We start from the raw sequence: 20755 nt of genomic DNA, 5'->3' as shown, positions 1-20755 counted from the left end.
GAGGTTACTTTCGAAAGAAAGATAAGTTATTGTAATTATTGCAATAGAGGAATACGTTTATGCAGTTTAGAAATGGTTTAAATACGCCATTCAATGAGCACGATGTTAAAGCAATATAACAGATTTTGATTAATTGTCATCCGCGAAAAAAAAACAGTAACATTCTCAAAACGTAGTAATATTCAGCCCGTTCGTGGTTAAAAAATAAAATTTCCAATCGAATATATTCTCTCTCTTATTTATTCGGGAGAATCATTTCATCATATTTACGCGTGTGTAAGTTAATGGGAACTCATGTTGATGAGAAGGTATCGTCGATCTTCGGCTCGTAATACAATATTTTGAGTTTCCAAGTCACAATTATATATTATTTTAAACGCGTTTCAAATATTTTACTCCGGAGAAGAACGATAAACCCGTTCGGACCTCTCCTAGAAACCTGTTTTTTCTGAGATTTCACTCTCCATACACCATAACGTGGCATGAATATCACGTAATAGTATCAAAGGATATAACTATTACCATCGACTGATAAGCTGCAATAATCCTACATGCCTAGGAGACCTACATGCCACTTTTGAATTGAGGCGAATTGCTTCAGATCGTAAAAATAATACATGTGACATTGTAATTCTTGTAGCGCTATACTTTGATAGCTTGATGAATGAACACTTCATGAATTTAACGATGATGGATCGCCTGATGCAAGGATAAGGCATATTAAACAAGTCTAGCAAGGCAGCGCAATCAGCGCAATTTTCAAATATAACTTAACGCACTCATATTTATATTTGCATTAAATTATACAGATTTCAAATGCATCGTCATACGTAAACGCGTGTGTGTGAAAAAAATAGAAGCGGGAAGGAAGCAAATGGCATAAAAAAAGAAACGATAAATATTAAACAGAACGAGCTAAAGTTTGCACGTCATTCTTGAATAAATATCTACGCACGCTCGTGCATGCGCGATAGGCGTAATTGTAAATTAGAATAAAGTTAAAAACGTTAAGTTACGTAAATCTTATCATTCTAACCGCGATAAATATACCCTGATGCAAATGTGGGGATACGATATTCAAAATAAATCGTCAAAATTCAATGTTAACTCGATTGATGAACAAGTGCACGAGTTGGCGAATGAAATTCAAGTTCAAAAAACACGCGGAGACCGACAAACTATATATAATAACTATAATTAGAGCGATTAGAACGTCTCATGATTACGCGACCCATCCTGTTCGGCTCGTGGCGGTTAGTTACGTGTAGTAGGGAGTCGTCGATTACATATGTACGATAGAATACACGTAGCGGTCGGGAATGGCAAACGTGGAACTGCCAAGCTCAGAGTGTAGATCGTTGTGTTAAACGAGGCTGCATCGCGCAAGGACAAGATCTACGCGCATAATTTAGAACCGTCTCTCTTCGTTCCTCACAGACTCGGTGAATACACCATCACGCGAAGGGAGAAAGAGAGTGCAGTCGAAGCTGGAAGGATAAATCGTTATTGCTGAATCTCGTGATACACCGTGATATACGTGAAAGTCATGGGCTCTACCGTCAGTACTTTGGGGTACGTAGAACAACAAGAAGCAGCGCGTCGAGCGGCAGTGATTACCGCTGACGTTTGATTCGCACACCATTTAACGCGTCATATTGCGGCCTATCGCTTAATCATGTCCAGGCACTCAGACGCTAAATATTACGTTAGTGACAATCATGCGCGTGTTTGAGATTGAGAGAGGCACGGGCAGAGGCTGTATTCGCGACAGCTACGGCCGTGCGAAAATCAACGCTCGCCGCGAATATTCGGTAAAATGAATTTGTGTGAAAAAAAATACAATAAATATATCGTTATGTGTGTGTGTGTGTGTATACGACGTTATAAACATGTTCGTGTATGTACATAACATTTCTTGAGGTTCTACAATCTCTTGCTTCGCGGTCTAACTCTACGGTATTATCGGAACTGCGGTATTGCGCGGATAACACGAATGAAATGCTTGATCAAAGAACCATGTATCGCACCTCCAATTTCGTAAGTGAGAGAGGAAAGCTGTGTATAAAACACAGTTGAATATAATTAAAAGATAATTCTTTTCCGAATATTTTCAAAACGAGTTCAGTTATTTCCTGTACTTTCTTGGACGTTGAATGCGAATCCAGCTTGCTTCATCACGATACGATTCTGAGCAATTTGCAGTTACTGCAAACTGCACAAAAGAGCCATTTTGTCATATAACTACGAAATGTGACGTGCGGAAGAAATTTGTTTGCGATCAAAATTGAGTATGTTGTCAGAACTCGCAGTCTTTAAAAGGAATTGTTTCTCATGTTTCTATACGGTCGACAACATATTCGTGGTTGACGATTTACTAAACAGCTTTCGATTACGTTAATTTAAGCTCAACGGTTTTTTAGATCTCCGAATCCGATGCCGAAATTCAAAATGGATTTCGTATGGTGGACATTTTTTTGAGTTTTGGCATCCTCTACGAAGGAAAGAAGTAAAGAATCGTACGTATCGTACGTTTACCACGTGAACTCCGTGCGAACCGAATGCGTAAAATATAACATAAACATGCTTCTTTTATGAAACTTTCATTAGATCAATATTTACATTTTTTCTTGAGTGGTCCGTGCAACAACTGCTACTTATAACTGACAACTGCTGTTTATAGCCCGCAAATATGACAAAGATAAGTCACTTTAGCAGCGCACTGAGCGATGGTACAATTAACAATAACAACTTATGAAACTTATCACTGCGAAATAATTTATGCCTACTTTATCTTGAATGCTCTGACACTATTCTCCTTAAAAATTAGTGCTTATTACGTACACGTGTGGTTCATCGCAGAACCGTAGAAATTTACGCTATGTTCTGGTATATTTTCTTACATTCGCAGCAACGAAAATACAACCGATAATAACTGACATCTGTCGCATATCTAATTGAATCATCGTCTAATTGAATTCAACATATCGCTAAGCAAGCAACGATCATACTTCAGGTGCGTATGATTTTTTTTTTTTTTTACGAAAAACTATCGTGAAGACGAGAATACCACTTCGTTGTCGTTTGTTCCGCAATTTGCATATTTTAATGTGTCGCAATGCTTTTGTCACCGACTGTACCATTACAAGAAAAGCATCGAGGCGGCACATCAAGGACGATTCTATATAAAAACTACGCAAAAAAAAAGTAACGCTGATAATTGGTCAACGTCATATCTAAGTATTGGTCATGGTATCGGTCATATCTAGGTATAAAAGAAAATGCGCATGTACATACAAACGGGGTGACTACATTTCGCACTATGCATCTGTCAAATAATCGTCTTTTATTCATCGCAATTAATAATTGTCTTTCAATGTGTACAATGTGATGAACGAATAATAACGAAGATACACGCCTCAAGGCTGAATTATAACTGTGCGATGCAATGACATTCACTAAGTGGAAATAATTTATCTTTTTCGGAAAATCTGCTGAATACTGTCGTCTCTCTCGAATATTCTTCATCTTATTATATTTTATACACGTGTGTATGCAAACGAAATGCGTGCGTAGAATATGAAGCAAACTCGTTTCAAAACAATTTTATAATCAAGGCGTGTTTCTTCTGAAAAGATACCGCGTCGTAATTCAGCTTTGTGCCGACGTTTCGCAAACATTGCAGCTTGCATCATCAGGACTAGGAACTCCGATGATGTAACACAGTAGATGATGAAACACATCTTGATTGTATCAATGGCCGCGAAAGTGTAAAAAGTAAAATTTCATAATGTTTTATAATGTTATTATTTTTATTAGAGTGGAACGACGTTGTATGAAGCTCATGTGAGGAACAATCGGTTCGTAAGTAATCCGTTGCCTCTCTTCGTTTCCCGACAATCGCAATGAATGGATAAAAGATAGAAAGCGGTTTGTAAGCCGACTGTAATAATTAATTCACCGACTGCGGCTGAAATGCGCTTGGGAATTTCGCTAATTCGCTAATTCGCTTTCACATCCTTTATTCTTCGCGTAAGTTCGCGTCTATCTCGCGGCAGCGTTTTTAAGCGTCGTGACGTTTGTACATTTGTGCCGGTCGAGTCCATAAATTCCTCGGAATTAGATGCAGATTAGACAGATGCACGTTACGAGCGCCTCAATGTTGTAACCCGTCGTATAATAAAGTGTTTCCGCGTGTAATAATCAACATCTTTCTAAATACATGGGAACACTCGCGACGAGTCACGTAATGAAGGTAATGACGCGTTGCGCGTAAGACAAAATTTCGCGTCTGGCTGATAGCGAGTCGGTCATTAAAAGTCGTCATTTGCAAAAGAGAAAAGATGACTCCGCCGTTTGCGAAACTCCGTCGCAAGTATTCATCATGCGCGAGATAAATGATTTCACATTCGATTGTACCCAACGAGTCAGCAATTCCTCCTTGTGTCTGACTACGGTTACATAAAGTCGCCGATTAAACTCATTAGACTTATCGTGAAATCTGCCGCTACAAAGATTCCATTGAGAGAAACGGCGCAACAGCCTTATTGCGTTGCATGTCGCACGCGTTTACAAAGTTCTTCGTCGCATAAAACGTAATGTGAGAGAATTTGTATTCTTCTATTTCTTCTTTCTCCTAAGAGAACTTCTCCTACCGCGAACTGTTGTCGACGAGACTTGATGGAGAAATATATGTAATCGGTCACTTTCGTTCGCCGATCGTTGATCGTCGTTGAAAGTGACTGTCGGGTCGGAAAGATCCGGGTGGCCATGATTTCTCGATTTTCGCGAAATCCAGATTTTTCGAATCCGGATTTTCACGAAGGGACGCGAGCGCGAAGTTCTGCGGATGTGCGCAAGTTATGCGCAAGCGAAGGAAAATTTCGCTCTCCCTGAAGCGCTATCGTTCATTTCGGCGGATTATTGTGTGTAAATTTTGAAGCGTTGAAAGAAGGCATGGGAGAAGAAGCGGTGGAGAAACCGCACTCTGAGTAAAAAATAGTAGATAAAATAGTATATGTAAATAAAATAGTATAGATAAACAGTAGATAATAAAATATTATATATGTATACATGTAAATATTATATATGTATATATGTATATATGTATATATGTATATATGTATATATGTAAATATTATATATGTATATTATGTAACTTGAATGGCGTCAATTCATGATGTATGAATCAACGAGTATTCTCGATATGTCGGTCTCTTGTAGTTTATGCTAGAAAACTCGCCGCCAGTTCTTACGCAAAACCAAGCTGCAGCGGATCGTTGAGAATTAACGAACCGCTATCGTTCCAATAGCAATTTTCATCGAGCGCAACCCAACCTGGTTGTTCGAGCGTGGTCGCAGGTAACAGTTTATTTTACACAACATTCGACAATATGTGCAGTGACATTTGAGACTTCTGTAGCCTGAAAAAATGTTTCGTTCAGCTTTTTTCTCGGTAAGGTGTCGCTTGTGGATGTCATTTCGATGCAGTGTCAGGGCATTGGTTAGTCGAAAGATTTCAGTCGACTAAAGTAATCGGCAAATCGATCGTGAAAATTAGTCGTATACACAGTGTGTGGAAAAAAAAATGTCGGGGCATTTTATTCGGAATTATTATTTCGAAAAGATATGACGTTTTCGGAAAAAAATGTTGTTTTACACAAAAGTTGTAGGGTACCAAGTTATCCATCGTGTGATGATATTGGTTTGATTTTAAACTTGGAAAAGTAATATCAAGATCATAAGTTTCTTAAATGGGAACCCCTATTTCTTAACATCAATTCTTGTAGCCGCTATCAAAATCTTTTCAAGCCTTTTCAGATCTTTTCAAAACAGTATGACCAAGTTTTGCTTAATCAAAAACTGTACGAGATATTCGTCCCTAAAATTTAAATATCGCCGGATATCCGAGCGTTATCCAAGGTGCACCTATTGTCAGCAATTATCTGACTTTATTGCAGCTTTTTTACAACAATTCTTAATCACTTATTTCTTTGTGAATGAACTAACTTCGATTTTATTATAGATTTCAAATCTACATCTTATTTCATTAAATTATTTATTAAAATTGGAAACAACGCTAACACCCGGCGATATTTAAACTTTAACGGCGCATGTCTTGTACAGTTTTTTTAATCATACTGTTTTAAAAAAACAGTCTCAATATCGACTACAGAAAAATAATTCATAATAAAAAATAGGGGTATCTATTTAAAAAACTTAAGCTCTTGATATGACTTTCTCAAGACCGTGATGCGATGAGTAACATGTGTCCTACAACTTTTGTATAAAACATATTTTCCGAAAACATCATTTTTCCGAGATAATTCAGTGTCCCGATCTTTTTGTTATACGCTGTGAATAATTCAATCGATTGATAACGTCGATTATTAATTAGTCCAGAATTAGAACATTTGATTGAAACAACCGCTACGTATCATCAGGATTCATTCGATGTTTATTTAAATTATTTTACTCAAGAATAATTCTCCATTCGATCAAACATTGGTTTTTGATGTTACATGGACAATTCAGCCCTTCCGTTAAAAAAAACCTGAAGAAGCGAACTGAAGTGTTGATGAAACATCCGAAAGAAATCCAATGACGCAATATCCTACTAGATAAATCAAATAACAATATAAAGATATGATGCATGAATCTCAAGAATAGAAACTCGTCCTACTGGTTAGTTTTTGCCTCTTTTTTTTAACACGTTGGTCTGAGATGCGGATGGCAGAGCGAAATACGAATACATATCTACGAAAGAACTTATTCAACAAAGTTTATAGGAACTTTATTTTAGTTTCTTCGGAAATAATAAAATAGGATAAACTTAAAAAAAAAGATATTTATAAAAAAGTAAAAATAGGATAACAACTGTGATGAAATAAAATAAATGTTTTATGAACATTTTATCTCAACCAAGTTATTATAATAATAATAAAATTATTATTATTATTGTTATTATTATTATAAGTAATAATTCAAACAAATCTTTTTGATCGTCATGACAGAAATATTTCGATAAAATACAATAACTTAAAATTATAATAACATTGACGGCACGACTCAGTCAGAGCGTGTGTTATTCAGTTCATGACCTAAGTAACCCTCAAAAGTAATCCTCAAAAAGAATAAGCCCGCATTTATTGTTTATTAAAAAATTATGAAGGAGCTTTATAAAAGGACCGTAGTTTTTCGACACAGATTTCCCGGCAATACACATACATTTAAATATAATATATCGTCATATTCAACCTATACGATTTATTTAATAAATAATCGGAATGATGCTGTAAAACATAAAACGATGGCCGTATCGATATAAATGTTTTTACTTTTATTCGAAATACATTCCTTCTGCGTCAATACACAGAATGAGAAGCGGTCAAATAAGGAGTAATTCTTTTCTGATTTCGGAATCGCTCCGAGTACCATTGTCACCTCCAACACGCACGTCGCTTGTGAGTACACCTTATACCTTGCATAGTCATTGCATATCTGTGCACTTTAATACAAGTTTTATTTGTTTCACTAAGTGGTCAATTCGATCATTGTGTTATTCAACATTTATTATTGGAAACAGGAATTATAATTGTCAGATGTACGCTATGCATGTGTGCAGTCTCACAGTCATCTCATAGTCAGTCATGTTTCCATGTTTGCATGTTACGTTTTTCACAAACAGAAATTATCGAATGTACAATAAAAAAATTATCATGTTTCCGTATATTATTATTTTCAAAAGGCACACTTGTACCTCATAAAACGCGTGTTGGTGGACGCAGGATGCCGATACGAGGGCTAAGTTCCAAAACGACGAAGTTAAAGACGATAATGTAAGTTTATGTTGCTGACTAACTATAAATCTCTAACATGAACCGACCACGATGTAATCGCATCTTCAATTATTCGAGAAGAAAGGAAAACAGACAAGAAACCGAAGTCAAATTTCGTTTTAGATTTATAAGTTCTGCGGTTTAATTTATTAATCTATTAATCGCCAATATTGTATAATTTCTCTCTCTCTCCCTCCCTCTTTCTCTCAAAAAACAATAAATGGAAACAATTCCTCAAAGCTTCAACCCGCACTTCCACTTTCGTGGAACCGACGATAATAATCAAATTAACAAAGAGATATCCCGAGAAATCCCGAGTGTGCAATAAAACTTTATGTCGGAAGAAATTAGCGTGTTATCTATTATTTCTCCCGGAAGTAGCAGTCAAGATAACGTGCCAGTAAATAACAACTGACAATAGCATGTCTTAATATATCAATATTATAAATTTCTCCCTCAACGATCGTCAATATGTTTCCTTACATTTACATTGCTGAGTTGGAAATAATATTGGTGACAATGATATGGATGGATGATGAGAGATGATAACGGGGAAAATTCTATTAAGTGATGCTTTCTGGGACACGTAAAACGAAAGCCGATTGAATAGAAGTCGGCATCTCCATGACTCATGGCACAAATAATTTTATCGCGTTTAACGATGCGCACATAATTGTGTGCGGTATGACGAAATCTCGCAAATAATTAACGCTCGTTCTTTTCATCCAGCTCGCATTTTATTTCAGGGATGCCAAATCGTCGGTCGAATTTACAATCAACGGAGAGTCGCATGTGGGTATGTATTCCCTTCAGAGTGTGATTTGTGTAAATGATGATGATTTCGCGATAGAAAAATGGACCAAATAATTTGATTAAAAAGAATTTACTCATACCACCCAGCAGTCGCCCATTGTCTTCTATTATCTTTTTATATATTATACACCTACATATTCGTGTGTGAGTGTTGCCAAAAAAACCGGGTCAGTCACCTCATCTTTGAGAAACCTATCAAAATTTGCGCGCCCACCCAGTTCTATAATATACATAAAAATACGTGAATCCGTGTGGCATGTTCATGCATTACGATTGCGATGTATCTTGATTGAGAGTGAGCCGATATCATGTCGCATAATCGCGATGCAATTTCAAAATCGTTTTCAGTGTCCGGAAACATACCGGTCAACACATCCCTCAATGTCTACATCCGCGACTATGCGAAACTGCGTGGCACAAAGGCGATGTGTCACGAAGGTGGTTGCGGTGCTTGCATCGTTGCTGCGGAAATCGACGGTCAGACAATGGCCGTGAATTCCTGTCTCATACCGGTGCTGATCTGCAACGGGTTCGTATGTGGCGTATATCGACTGTTCGGTCTCGATGAGTCGACGGTGATCGTATGCTTAGCGTATGAGCGGCTTTCATTATGTTCGACAAATAAATACATGCGTGTACAAATACCTCGACTTTAACCGCTATCAGCAGTCTAAGCATAAATCCTCATAAAAAACGTGCAAAACTTAATGAAAAGAGTAAGCAAATTGCCACGATTTATTGCTTCTTGAATAACGAAAACACGATGACAAGATAATTGTTTCGAAAATAACTTTCCCGATCTTAATTCCCAATAATAATTATCTGTTTAAAAATTTTACCATGCAGTTTCCCTCGATATTAATCCTCGACTTAAATATAATTGCGAAGAGAGGGGACAATATTCTCATCTGGCCTTGCGACTCAAAATTTCTCATCAGTATCGCGTCCGTTTTGATGGTATGTTTCGATTTCTGAGTACTTATTTTTATAATGAATATTTTAATAGATGGGTGGTTCACACGATCGAAGGCTTAGGCAACAAGAAGCAGGGTTATCACACGATACAAGCTACGCTCGCTGAGAAGAATGGCTCGCAGTGTGGATACTGTTCCCCCGGCATGGTGATGAATCTCTACAGGTATCCGCGCCACGAAGAGATCGATTGAAATTGATTGAATGTATAAGAAAGCGGAATATATAAAAGGTTCTACTCAAAATACAGTAGAGGGTCAAATATCAAATCTTCGTCGTCCTCGATGTTATTTTACTGACCGTAGCAGGATACAACGATAAACTCTGACCGGCAGAAGTTGTTAATTAATCAGGAACACAATTTTCGCTCTGAACACGCTTTCAACGATACACGCTGACGATTATAAAATATGTATTTTAATACCCTTTTCATCATATCTTCCAGCCTCACGAAAAATAAGAAATTGACTATGCAGCAGATTGAGAACTCGTTCGGCAGTAACATATGTCGCTGCACCGGTTATCGGCCGATATTGGAGGCGTTTAAAGGATACGCTAGCGATGCGCCCCCGTCTCTGAAGAAAAGCATTCGCGATATCGAGGTGAATATCGCGAGTAAGATTTTCATTCCTGCCAAGAATTTTATCTTTTACAATTCCGTCCAGGCGAAGCCTGGAAATCTAATCTTGTGCCATCAAAGAAAGTTCTATTCCCAAGATTCTCAGACTGGTCGTATTAACTTGAGTATTCCTTTCGATATCTAATTCGCGACAAAAACTATATTTTCGCAGGATCTGTACAAAATCAAGACTTGCCCGGAGAGCGGTTTGCCATGCACGCGTAAATGCGCGGACAACAAACTTCAGGCCGGTGTTCCGTTGGACATTAAATTGGATGACGCTGAGTTTTTCAAGGTTTACTCGATAGAGAATCTGTTCGCGATATTTCAGCAGAAACCGAAGGCCACGTACATGTTGCACGGCGGCAACACCGCTCACGGTAATTGCGAGAGAATGTTCCCTTCGTTCGCGAAACGACGTCTTTGGATAAAAATATCGAGACAGAATTTAGAATATTCATAAAATAATGCTACATTCCTGCATATTATTATCTACTTCGTCAAATAGAAAATATAACGGGCTTGTTGTAGCGATAAAAAGAGAATCCGGTCGAGCAAACATTCGATATTTTTACATGATTTTTATACGTTTTCATACGTTTTATATATATATATTTTTGATATTGATACGCTTATATATACGTTCGCGCAGGATCAACGATCTCGCGATAAATAACACGTGCCGATATTAAAGGGAAAAGCGAGCTCAATATCCGGTGTTCTGTGCCGATGCAGAATGCCGAGATAATCGCGAAACTTTCCGATGCGTTCGTCATCAGCGCGCTTAATTGAAAGTCACCAGCGCCGTTTTTCGGATAGTTACGTGTTAATGCAGATCACTTATGCACATGCGAAATATATCGTGCAGGTAGATCGGATACTTTTTCATGCAAATTGTATAGTTTACATATGTGGTACGTGCATAATATACATCTGACTGAATGCATCGACTCTCCACAAATCGCGTAACCAAGTTATAAATAACTCTCAATTTTTTGACTCTAAATGAACCTTGAAAACGAACGTTCCAAGAACGAACAAACAGAACCTCGATGTTACAAAACCTTGTCCTGTATGAGCCCGCAGGTGTTTACCGCGCGGCCAAGTGCGACGTCTACATAGACGTGAACGACATACCAGACCTGCGTCGTATCGAGAAGACCCACGACACCCTGACCCTGGGCGGCAACGTGTCGCTCACCACAGCGATGGAAACGTTCGAGAAGTACTCTAGCGAGAGCGGATTCAAGCACCTGCGCCATTTGGCCCACCACATCGACCTGATCGCCAGCGTGCCGGTGCGTAACATGGGCTCGATCGCCGGCAACCTGATGATCAAGCACGCCCATCACGAGTTTCCGTCTGACCTGTTTCTCATGCTGGAAACCGCCGGTACCCAGCTGCACATCCTCGACGGGCCCGGCCGCAAGCACAACCTGATGCTGTTAGACTTCCTCAACACCGACATGCGGCACAAGGTCATCTACAGCGTGGTGCTGCCGCGCCTGTCGGACGAGTATGAATACAGATCCTACAAGATCATGCCGAGGGCGCAGAACGCGCACGCCCATGTGAATGCCGGTTTCCTCTTCAAACTCGACGGCGGCGGCAAAGTTTTGGAGAAGCCCAACATCATCTTCGGCGGCATCAATGAGCACTTCCTGCACGCCAAAACTACCGAGCAGCTGCTGGTGGGCAAACGCATTTTCGACAAACAGGTGCTGAAGTCTGCCCTGGAGACTTTGCACAATGAGCTGCAACCGGACCATGTGTTGCCGGATTACTCGCCGAAGTTCCGCCGAACCTTAGCCATGGGACTGTTCTACAAATTCTTGTTGAGCATCAAGCCGGACGAAGTGAACGCCAAGTTCCGCAGCGGCGGCACCATTTTGAGCCGAGAAGTCTCTTCAGGTGCGTTGAAGTCATCCGGGGTGACCGGGGGTGGTCAGTTTCGCTCTCCAGTAGCGTGTTCTCCTTCTTTCTCTTTTTCACTCGAAATTGTCCGATCAAAGTAAATTCAATGAAGTCAGTAAGAGCTAATTATCGTGTCGTTTCCGAGACTTAACTAACCTTAGTCCGGGCCAATCGTATCTGTCGAGCGAAATTGTAGAAGCGAAAACACTTCTTGAAAATATTTCAAGCACGCTAGAATTTTGTAGTCTTTCGTTTCTCGCGGGAAACATACGAAAACGAGCAAGATTATTAAATTTCGGATGCAATAACAAAAATGTAAATTGCATTTGGCGTATTAAGCCTCAGCATTGACCCGATGTTTCTTTCAGATTTCTAATCGTGGGAGATTTATTTCTCCTTTGATGCTCAAATCTTTCCTGCGAGAATTTGACACATCTTTTGCATTACTCAGATACAAAAGGAGTAACTTTAGGGCCCAGCATACCCTGCGTAGCCGTGTTAAGATATTATACATCGGGCGCCATATATTCAGCCTTGAAGACCGAGACAAGTGTACTCTAACAGATCATTATAGGTGTGCAGGATTTTGATACTGACAAAAAAATCTGGCCGCTCAACAAACCCACGGTGAAGCTGGAAGCGATCCACCAGACCTCGGGCGAGGCTCAGTATTGCAACGACCTGCCGCCATTTCCCGGAGAGGTATTTTGCGCCTTCGTCCACACAAACATCGGCAACGGCAAGATCGAGAGCGTAGACCCGAGTAAGGCGTTGAAGATGAAGGGCGTGATAGCATTTTACAGTGCCAAGGACGTGCCTGGCAAGAACCTATGTATAGCGGCCGCCAGTCAGGAAATTATGTTGTCGCAGGACGAAATATTGTTCGCCGAGAAGGATGTGCTATACGCAGGTCAGCCGATCGGCGTGATCGTTGCGGAGACGCACAATCTGGCGAACGAGGCCGCGAAATTAGTGGAGGTCAAATATAGCGACTCTTTGAAGAAGAAACCTATAGTGTCGATCGATGACGCCATCGCCGCGAAAGACGAAACCAGATTCCTCAAGAACGGCGAGAAAGTTGCTAAAAGAAAGGGTACGTGTGCTTGCGTCTCGGATAAATTTATATGCTTCATCCCCCTGCCGTAAAATTCCTATTCTAAAAGGATATTCTGAAATAACCAGATATTTGCTCGAGAAAAACATGTAGGGAAGTAAATAAACTAAAGAAGTTTAATTAACGTGTTAAATAATAAATTGTCTTCGCAAGTTCGCGGAATACGGGACAGAAGCGACTGTTGGTGGATCCTTGATATTCAATACCGAAAGGACAATGAACGGACAACGGGCCTTCGGGCTGATTCCTGCTTGCAACATTATAGAGAATCCCCATTTCTGGCATTGCGATTCTTCAAGATTGTAAAATTGAGAGAAAGATCAACATAAAGCACGGAATGTGTTTTTTGTTGCTTCGCAGGAACGGACATCAAGCACGTGATAAAAGGTGTCTTCGAATGCGGTAGTCAGTACCACTATACTATGGAAACTCAGTCCTGCGTTTGCATCCCTGTGGAGGATGGTATGGACATCTATCCGGCGACACAGTGGATCGATCTCATTCAAGTATCGATCGCACAATGCCTCGATGTCAAGAATAATAGGTGAGTCATTAATCTCTCTCTCTCTCTCTCTCTCTCTCTCTTTCTCTCTCTCTCTCTCTCTCTCTCTCTCTATCGACCGCTTCATAGAACAGCTTCGTACCAACCGTCTCATGAGTGATAGTGTAATTAATAACGCAGGAAATTCAGATCTCTCCGTGCATAAAGAGAAGCTCACACTCTCTCACAGCCATTTTCTCATCGAAAACCTTCATTCGGGATTCGTCTACGACCTTGACCCCTGATAGCGAGGGTAGACGTTATTAACATAAGTTCCATTTCGACAGCATCAACATCAGCGTGAAACGAATCGGCGGTGGATACGGGGCGAAGATTTCGCGAAACATGCAGGTCGCGTGTGCTTGCGCCCTGGTGTGTCATAAGCTGAATCGCCCGGCGCGATTCGTCCTGTCGATCGAGAGCAACATAATGTCGGCGGGCAAGAGATGCGCCTCGCGCCAAGAGTACGAGGTCGGCGTGGACGATAACGGAGTGATACAGTATTTGAATTCCAACAGCTGGAGCAACAGCGGCTGCAGCTTCAATGAGCCTCACTCTTTCCTGGTGGTGCATCATATGGAAAGGTACATATCGAGAGAACACAGCGATATTACGTTATTTAAACAGGGTGTCTTGAAAATACCGGAACCCCCGGATAACTTTGCAGGATCAAGTTTTCATGAAAAGCTTTAAAGACAAAAGTTGTGGAAAATCGAGTAACGGACTTGATGGCGATCTTGAGTTTGACCTTGGCCATGACCTTCAAGGTCATTTGGAGGTCAACTTGCGTTTTTTAAACGGGAACCCTTATTTTTTATTACACTGTTTTTTTCTCTACCAATTAATTTGGACAATTGTTGTCTAAAACATTTTTTTATTTGTCTAATATTTTTTGAGATATTTGCGGAAAACTTGGTAACTTTTTCAACATTTGACTTACGATAACTTCTCGTTAACTATTTGTTGGAAGAAAAATGATACGAGACTTTCTTGCTTTATTTAGTCTGAAGAATATATCGTTGCAAGTAGTGCCCCGATTTTTGTTATTTAATTTGTTATTTATTTTGAAATTTCCAAAAGTCAGTAAGTTAACAAAAGTCAGGGCGCTATTGTAACAATATATTCTTGAGACTAAATAAAGTAAGAAACCATTTTTCTAGTGCCACTTTTTCTTCCGACGAATAGTTAGCGAGATATCGTAAGTTAAATATTGAAAAAGTTATTAAGCTTTCCTCGAATATCTCAAAAAACATTAGGCAAATAGAAAAATGTTTTAGACAAAAGTTGTTCAAATTGGTAGAAGAAAACAGTGCAATAAAAAATAGGGGTTCCCATTTAAAAGACGCAAGTTGACCTCCAAATTATGAACCTATGAAGGTCATGGCTAAGGTCAAATTCAAGGTCACCATCGAGTCCGTTACTCGATTTTCTACAACTTTTGTGTCCAAAGATTTTCATGAAAACTTGATTCTGCAAAGTTATCCGGAGGTTCCGATATTCTTAAGACACCCTGTATATTAAACTTTGACGTTGCCACTCATTCGACGATCCCGTGTAGAACTTGTGCATCTGTTTAAGGACCAATTGTTCCAACTTCGTGGTAAGTTAACTGATAGTTAAATCATATCTCTGTTTTTGTCCAAGTTGAAGGAAAAACGAAGACAAACATATGATTTAACTATCAGTTAACTTAGCAACACCGAAAAAATTTTATTCTACATTATAGAAAAGTAACTAAAGTATAGAGTATTTGTCACTAAAACACGCGCCAAGTATATATTATAAAAAAGAGAGGATTTCCCTCTAATATAAGTATAAGAAAATATTCTAATGAGATATTCTAATAAGAGTTAGAATATCCCTCTAATATGGATAAATAGTAGTAACCTCACAAAAACGTACGTCGAATCCACGTGGAATGCACGTTGTATTCACGTGGCGACACACGCTCGGCTGTTGGATAGACTGTCGACGAGGTTGAGTGTGCATCAGTACTTCTCAGCCAGAAACGGTTTGTCGAACCACCACCACAACATCGACATCGTTTCAACGTTGTTTCGCTATTATTTTGACGAATCATTTCAGTCTAGGTTACGTAATACTCATATACTTTTTCAATAATTCGTACTTACTTTCAAAACGGCAGACTAATTCCGATAAATTATGTAAGCAGCCACCTTTTCACTTCTTCCATGTTTCAGCACTGCATCACTAGATTTCCTAGATCACTAGACTTCCTTCGAAACACGTTCAGGACACGAACGCAATAAAAGCTGCGTAGACTATAGTTTACGCATGCGCGAGCGCGAGTGTCGCGTTCGTCAACCAACTGGCGACGAAATATATATATATATATATATTTTAGAATATTTTCTTTATTTTAGATGTTATTCTAAATAAAAGACTTTTAGAGGGGAATATTCTGAACTTTTTACAATATTCGATTAGAAGAAAGCTTTAGAGGGAATTTTTCTAAAATTAAGAATACGATTTTTTCGCTGAAGAACAATCTGCCCTAAGTCCGTGAGATTTGCGAGTAATCATATGCAGACTCATGGAAGAGCGCGTCTCCCGGGGATTTTGCTTCGTTGCGACGGGGTTAATCGACAGTAGCAAATAAATGCAATTGACGATGCATATTCACCCCCTCCCCCCTCCTCCGTTTGACTTTCTGTCGACTATAATTTGTTGCACGCGATTGGTTACGTTTTGCGCGTAAATCAGTGAAACGCCAGCGATATTAATTTCAATATGGCATGTTGAATGACCGTCGGTCACCGGTGACCACCATGACAGTCAACGTGCCGTATTATAACACTCCATTGAATACAATATTAGATTAATGATCATACCAATGCATGTCATCGGCAGTTGTTATACAAGCGACACTTGGACGTGCAACGGATACGACACGCGGACCGATCTGCCGTCGAATACATTTTGCCGAGCGCCGGGATCCACGGAGGCAATGGCCATGATTGAGCACATAATGGAGCACATCGCGAGAGTGACGAAGAAGGACCCGGTGCAGGTCAGACTGCTGAACATGCAAAGCGAGCATAAGTCTGTGTTAGAAACGATGATAAAGGACCTGACAAAATCGGCCGATTACGAGATGAGGAAGCGGGTCGTTGAAACGTTCAACAACGAAAACCGTTGGAAGAAGAAGGGAATCGCCCTGGTGACGATGCAGTACCCTCTCTTCTACTATGGTCAGTTCAACGCTGTGGTGTCGATTTGTGCACGTGACGGCACGGTCTGTGTCACACACGGTGGCATCGAGTGCGGCCAAGGCATCAATACCAAGGTACAGCTTCGCGAGTAAACTTGCGGGAACGATCGCATCGAGCATGTCGATTCGTCGAGGGGGACCTTATACAAGGTGGTGGCATACGTAAAGCTTAATAATTTGATATCCTGAGAACTACGTTCATCGATCAGCCCCTTAAACACTTTTCCTGAAATTTTATAGATTTCAGGAAGACTCAAGACTTAGCTTCGTTCATTCCTCTTTGTGAGAGTAAGGAAAGAATAATTTTAAAATAAAAACATATACATATTCACGGCATGATACAGTTTGATTCGCTGGAGTAAAAAATATCGTAACGTACGTCGAGCAAAATTCCAATGATGTGAGGCGGTGTGGACAAATATTTGACCTGATTGCCGCGGATCCATCACGGATTTGTTTCCGATGTTTTTGTGAAACGTTCACAAAAGGCAGAAACTGAATCCACACACAAGCAAAATTCTCTTAGAATTCTCTGTTGGTCTAATTGTTAAGTCGGCTTGTGTGAACCACCATATATTCCATTATAATTTATCATTATTTTTAATTTCAACATTATTTTTAAAATCACTAATATATATCTTTTCTTTCTTCAGGTCGCTCAAGTGGTAGCATACACGCTGGGGATCGATCTAAGCTTAGTCAGCGTCAAAACCACTAATAATATATTAACACCTAATAATTCGGTTACCGGAGGCAGTGTTACCAGCGAGAGTTCTGCAATGGTAAGACTTCTAATGGTTCAAATCCCAACTCCGGGAAGGAAGGATAGCGTGGCGCGTATATAATTTCAGCTTTAGAACTAACACGCTAATTTCACGTCAGGCCGCAAGAATCGCATGCCAACAGCTCTTGGACAGACTCGAGCCGATTAAAAAGGAAATGAAAGATCCGAGCTGGCCAGAACTTGTTCTGCAGGCGCACTTAAAGGACGTCGACTTATGCGCGCGTAACATGTAAGTGTACACATCAGTAGTAATACGTTAAATTATATTGACAATAGAGCGACAATAGAGAGATGGAATTCAATATTTGGCATACGATTGCGAATAAAGGAGAGAGAGAGAGAGAGAGAGAGAGAGAGAGAGAGACTTTCGACTCTGAAGAAAAATAAGCGTCCGAGAGCCGTCGTCGGGTATTGGCCGCGATAATTAAAATGTAACAACGGGAGGATATGATCATTCATGTCGATTCTCCTCGGACTTCCTACGTACCGCAAGTTTCTAATTAGAAACACATCACCGCGCAGAGACGCTAATTTGCTTAATATTCCAAAAATTGATTACATCGCGATATCTTCATCATTACTTGTAATCACTTGTGGGAAACTTTCTTAATATGTTCTCGATAATTTGTAAATATCTGCGCATCCTCGCGGGAAGGACGTGTCGCCCCAGCAAACACAATATTATATGTAACGTGCATGTTAATTGTGTCAACAATGTGTCGCAAATGCTCGAAAGTTTTTCTCACTTACCTCGTTCTTGACCGTCTCGACAGGTTAGTACCTCCGAAAGATTTACAAGGCTATGCAATTTATGGCGTCACCATCGCCGAGGTCGAAGTAGATATGTTGACCGGACAGCATGTGGTTAATAGAGTAGACTTAACAGAGGATGTTGGTATAAGCCTGAATCCGGAGGTCGACATCGGCCAAATTGAGGGAGCTTTCGTGATGGGGATGGGATACTGGACTTCCGAGGATTTGGTCTACGATCCTAAAACAGGATCGTTGTTGACTAACAGAACTTGGGTATGTTGGGTTTGATTAATAGGATACGTTACATAACAGCAACGCTAAAATGTGACGAACGCGCGGACCTTCCGTTGTACGTCCGTTTCTTAAGACGAATGCGTTCGTAAGATCGATGCGTGCCATGAGTGAGTTTGATTCCCGTCGTAGAACTATAAGCCACCAGGAGCGAAGGATATTCCCGTCGACTTCCGTGTAAGCTTCCGCAAGAACGCCGCCAACAAATTCGGTGTCCTCCGTTCGAAAGGTAAGTTTGATCATTCTGTCGATTCGAGTGTGAATACCATTTTCTTCCTCCACAATATCGCGCGCAATTTAAGAGTGAAAACTTTTCTATAATGCTCAAATTCGTATTTCGATAAGTGACAATTAAAAAACGAACAAAATTAAGTCTAACAGCCGCGAGAAGATAACACGTGTGATTGTGAGATGTTTTTTGAAAGTTATAATACAAAATTCAAAGAGAAATCTATCTACTGCGAAAGAGACGACAGATTTGAAAAGATTGAAGGATCCATCGGTTAATTCACACATTGTTAAGAAAAAAACGTTCTTTCACAGCCACCGGGGAACCACCGCTTTGCATGACCTGTGTAATTCCGTTTGCGATACGTAAAGCATTGGATTCCGCCAGAGCAGACAGCGGAAATACGGATGTTTGGTATCGATTAGGTGAGTTCTGCGTATGGCAGCACAAGTAATTGTACGTTCGAACAATATATGACGATCCGTCTCTCTTTGTTGATCCGGACTGATCTCTCTACTCTTTGCAACAAGGGGAAAAATTTAACTGATATTGCGCGGTTTCAACCATATCATTAATCGTCTACTCGTGCTTCGGTTACACACGTTTCGTTTCTTCTCTTCTCTCTCTCTCTCTCTCTCTCTCTCTTTCTCTCTCATTGAAATCCTAACCATTGAGGTTATTCGTATCAAGTTTCTTTGTCGTGCCAAGTCGTGCGATGAGCGTCTATAACAATCTCCAGTTTCGGCAAAGATAGGAAAAGAAAATTAAAATTTAGAATCAATAGTCGTAGAATCAAGCGACTCTATAAATTCCCATAACGTGTATTATTATAACACATATTCACTCATCATTCGTAATCTTCGCAGATGGACCACTGACTACGGAGCGAATACTCATGAACAGTTTGACCAGCAAAGACAATATGGTGCTCTGAATGAACGCGATATGCATTCGAGAACGGTGTTTGCGGAATCGATTTCTCTACTTGCTACATATCGCTCTTATCTCTCTCTGTAATAATTTAATCGTCTTCCTTAACCGAAATAACCAAGCAAGCTTTTGCACACAGTGCCGTCTTTGCGCCGCTGATGTGCGACGTGATCTTTCAGGTAATCAAGATCGACTCACTATAGTTAAGAATTAATTTGAGCTCTTAATACAAGAAGCGCACACACATACATAACGTGTATTATGGTAAATAATTTCAATAAATATTCTATTAAACGCCATTGATGTGCTACATAGTAAATATTACAACAACATATCTGCGGTGTGTATATTGATATTAATGATATAATATAATGTAAAGTAGTCGTAAATAATAAATTGTAAATAATCAAGGTATGTACGAGCATATACCAAGTATATACTTTTCTCGAGAGAATCTACAGCATACGATTACCACGTACAGACATCATCGTTAAACGTCGACGCTTGAATTTGCACTTGGGGATGGTGGGCCGAAGAGGGGGGCGGGCAGGTGGGAGGCGGTGAAGGGGAGAAATGGAACGAAACGAGGTAACGGCATGATGAGTGTGATTCGTAAAATTAAATACATGTAGCCGCGCTAGCGCAGCGCGGCGTGACGCTCTCCGCGAAGAGTGGAGTAGAAACGCTTCCTGGAATGTAGTTCCGCGGCCACGCCACTTTCAACACGT

General features: G+C 40.1%; 1 protein-coding gene across 10 annotated transcripts; it reads left to right on the top strand.

The window, feature by feature from the left end:
- The first annotated feature begins 1308 nt into the window (after positions 1-1308).
- On the top strand, positions 1309-20453 carry LOC105181992 (xanthine dehydrogenase/oxidase). Of its 10 annotated transcripts, XM_025299626.1 has the most exons (23): positions 1860-2037; positions 2421-2516; positions 2909-3013; positions 3817-3861; positions 5221-5358; positions 7373-7460; positions 7745-7835; positions 8582-8631; positions 8997-9177; positions 9655-9786; positions 10066-10222; positions 10412-10619; positions 11326-12150; positions 12728-13246; positions 13628-13811; positions 14096-14392; positions 16680-17115; positions 17694-17822; positions 17923-18053; positions 18598-18850; positions 19001-19097; positions 19412-19522; positions 19964-20453. In XM_025299626.1, the coding sequence occupies exons 7-23, from the start codon at positions 7786-7788 to the stop codon at positions 20029-20031; spliced, it is 3828 nt and encodes a 1275-aa protein (XP_025155411.1). In that variant the 5' UTR covers positions 1860-2037; positions 2421-2516; positions 2909-3013; positions 3817-3861; positions 5221-5358; positions 7373-7460; positions 7745-7785; the 3' UTR covers positions 20032-20453. The 10 variants fall into 10 exon arrangements, with proteins under 10 accessions (XP_025155414.1, XP_025155418.1, XP_025155410.1 ...); XM_025299625.1 differs by lacking the exons at positions 1860-2037; positions 2909-3013; positions 3817-3861; positions 5221-5358; positions 7373-7460 and adding an exon at positions 1592-1811 and having other exon boundaries at positions 2405-2516; XM_025299624.1 differs by lacking the exons at positions 2909-3013; positions 3817-3861; positions 5221-5358; positions 7373-7460 and having other exon boundaries at positions 1859-2037; positions 2405-2516.
- Positions 20454-20755: the final 302 nt, after the last annotated feature.

The sequence above is a fragment of the Harpegnathos saltator genome, unplaced genomic scaffold (genome assembly GCF_003227715.2).
Source record: "Harpegnathos saltator strain DR-91 unplaced genomic scaffold, Hsal_v8.6 scaffold288, whole genome shotgun sequence".
Lineage (NCBI taxonomy): Eukaryota > Metazoa > Arthropoda > Insecta > Hymenoptera > Formicidae > Harpegnathos > Harpegnathos saltator.
Note: the sequence above shows the minus strand (reverse complement) of the source record. Positions and strands in the feature narration are given on the sequence as shown.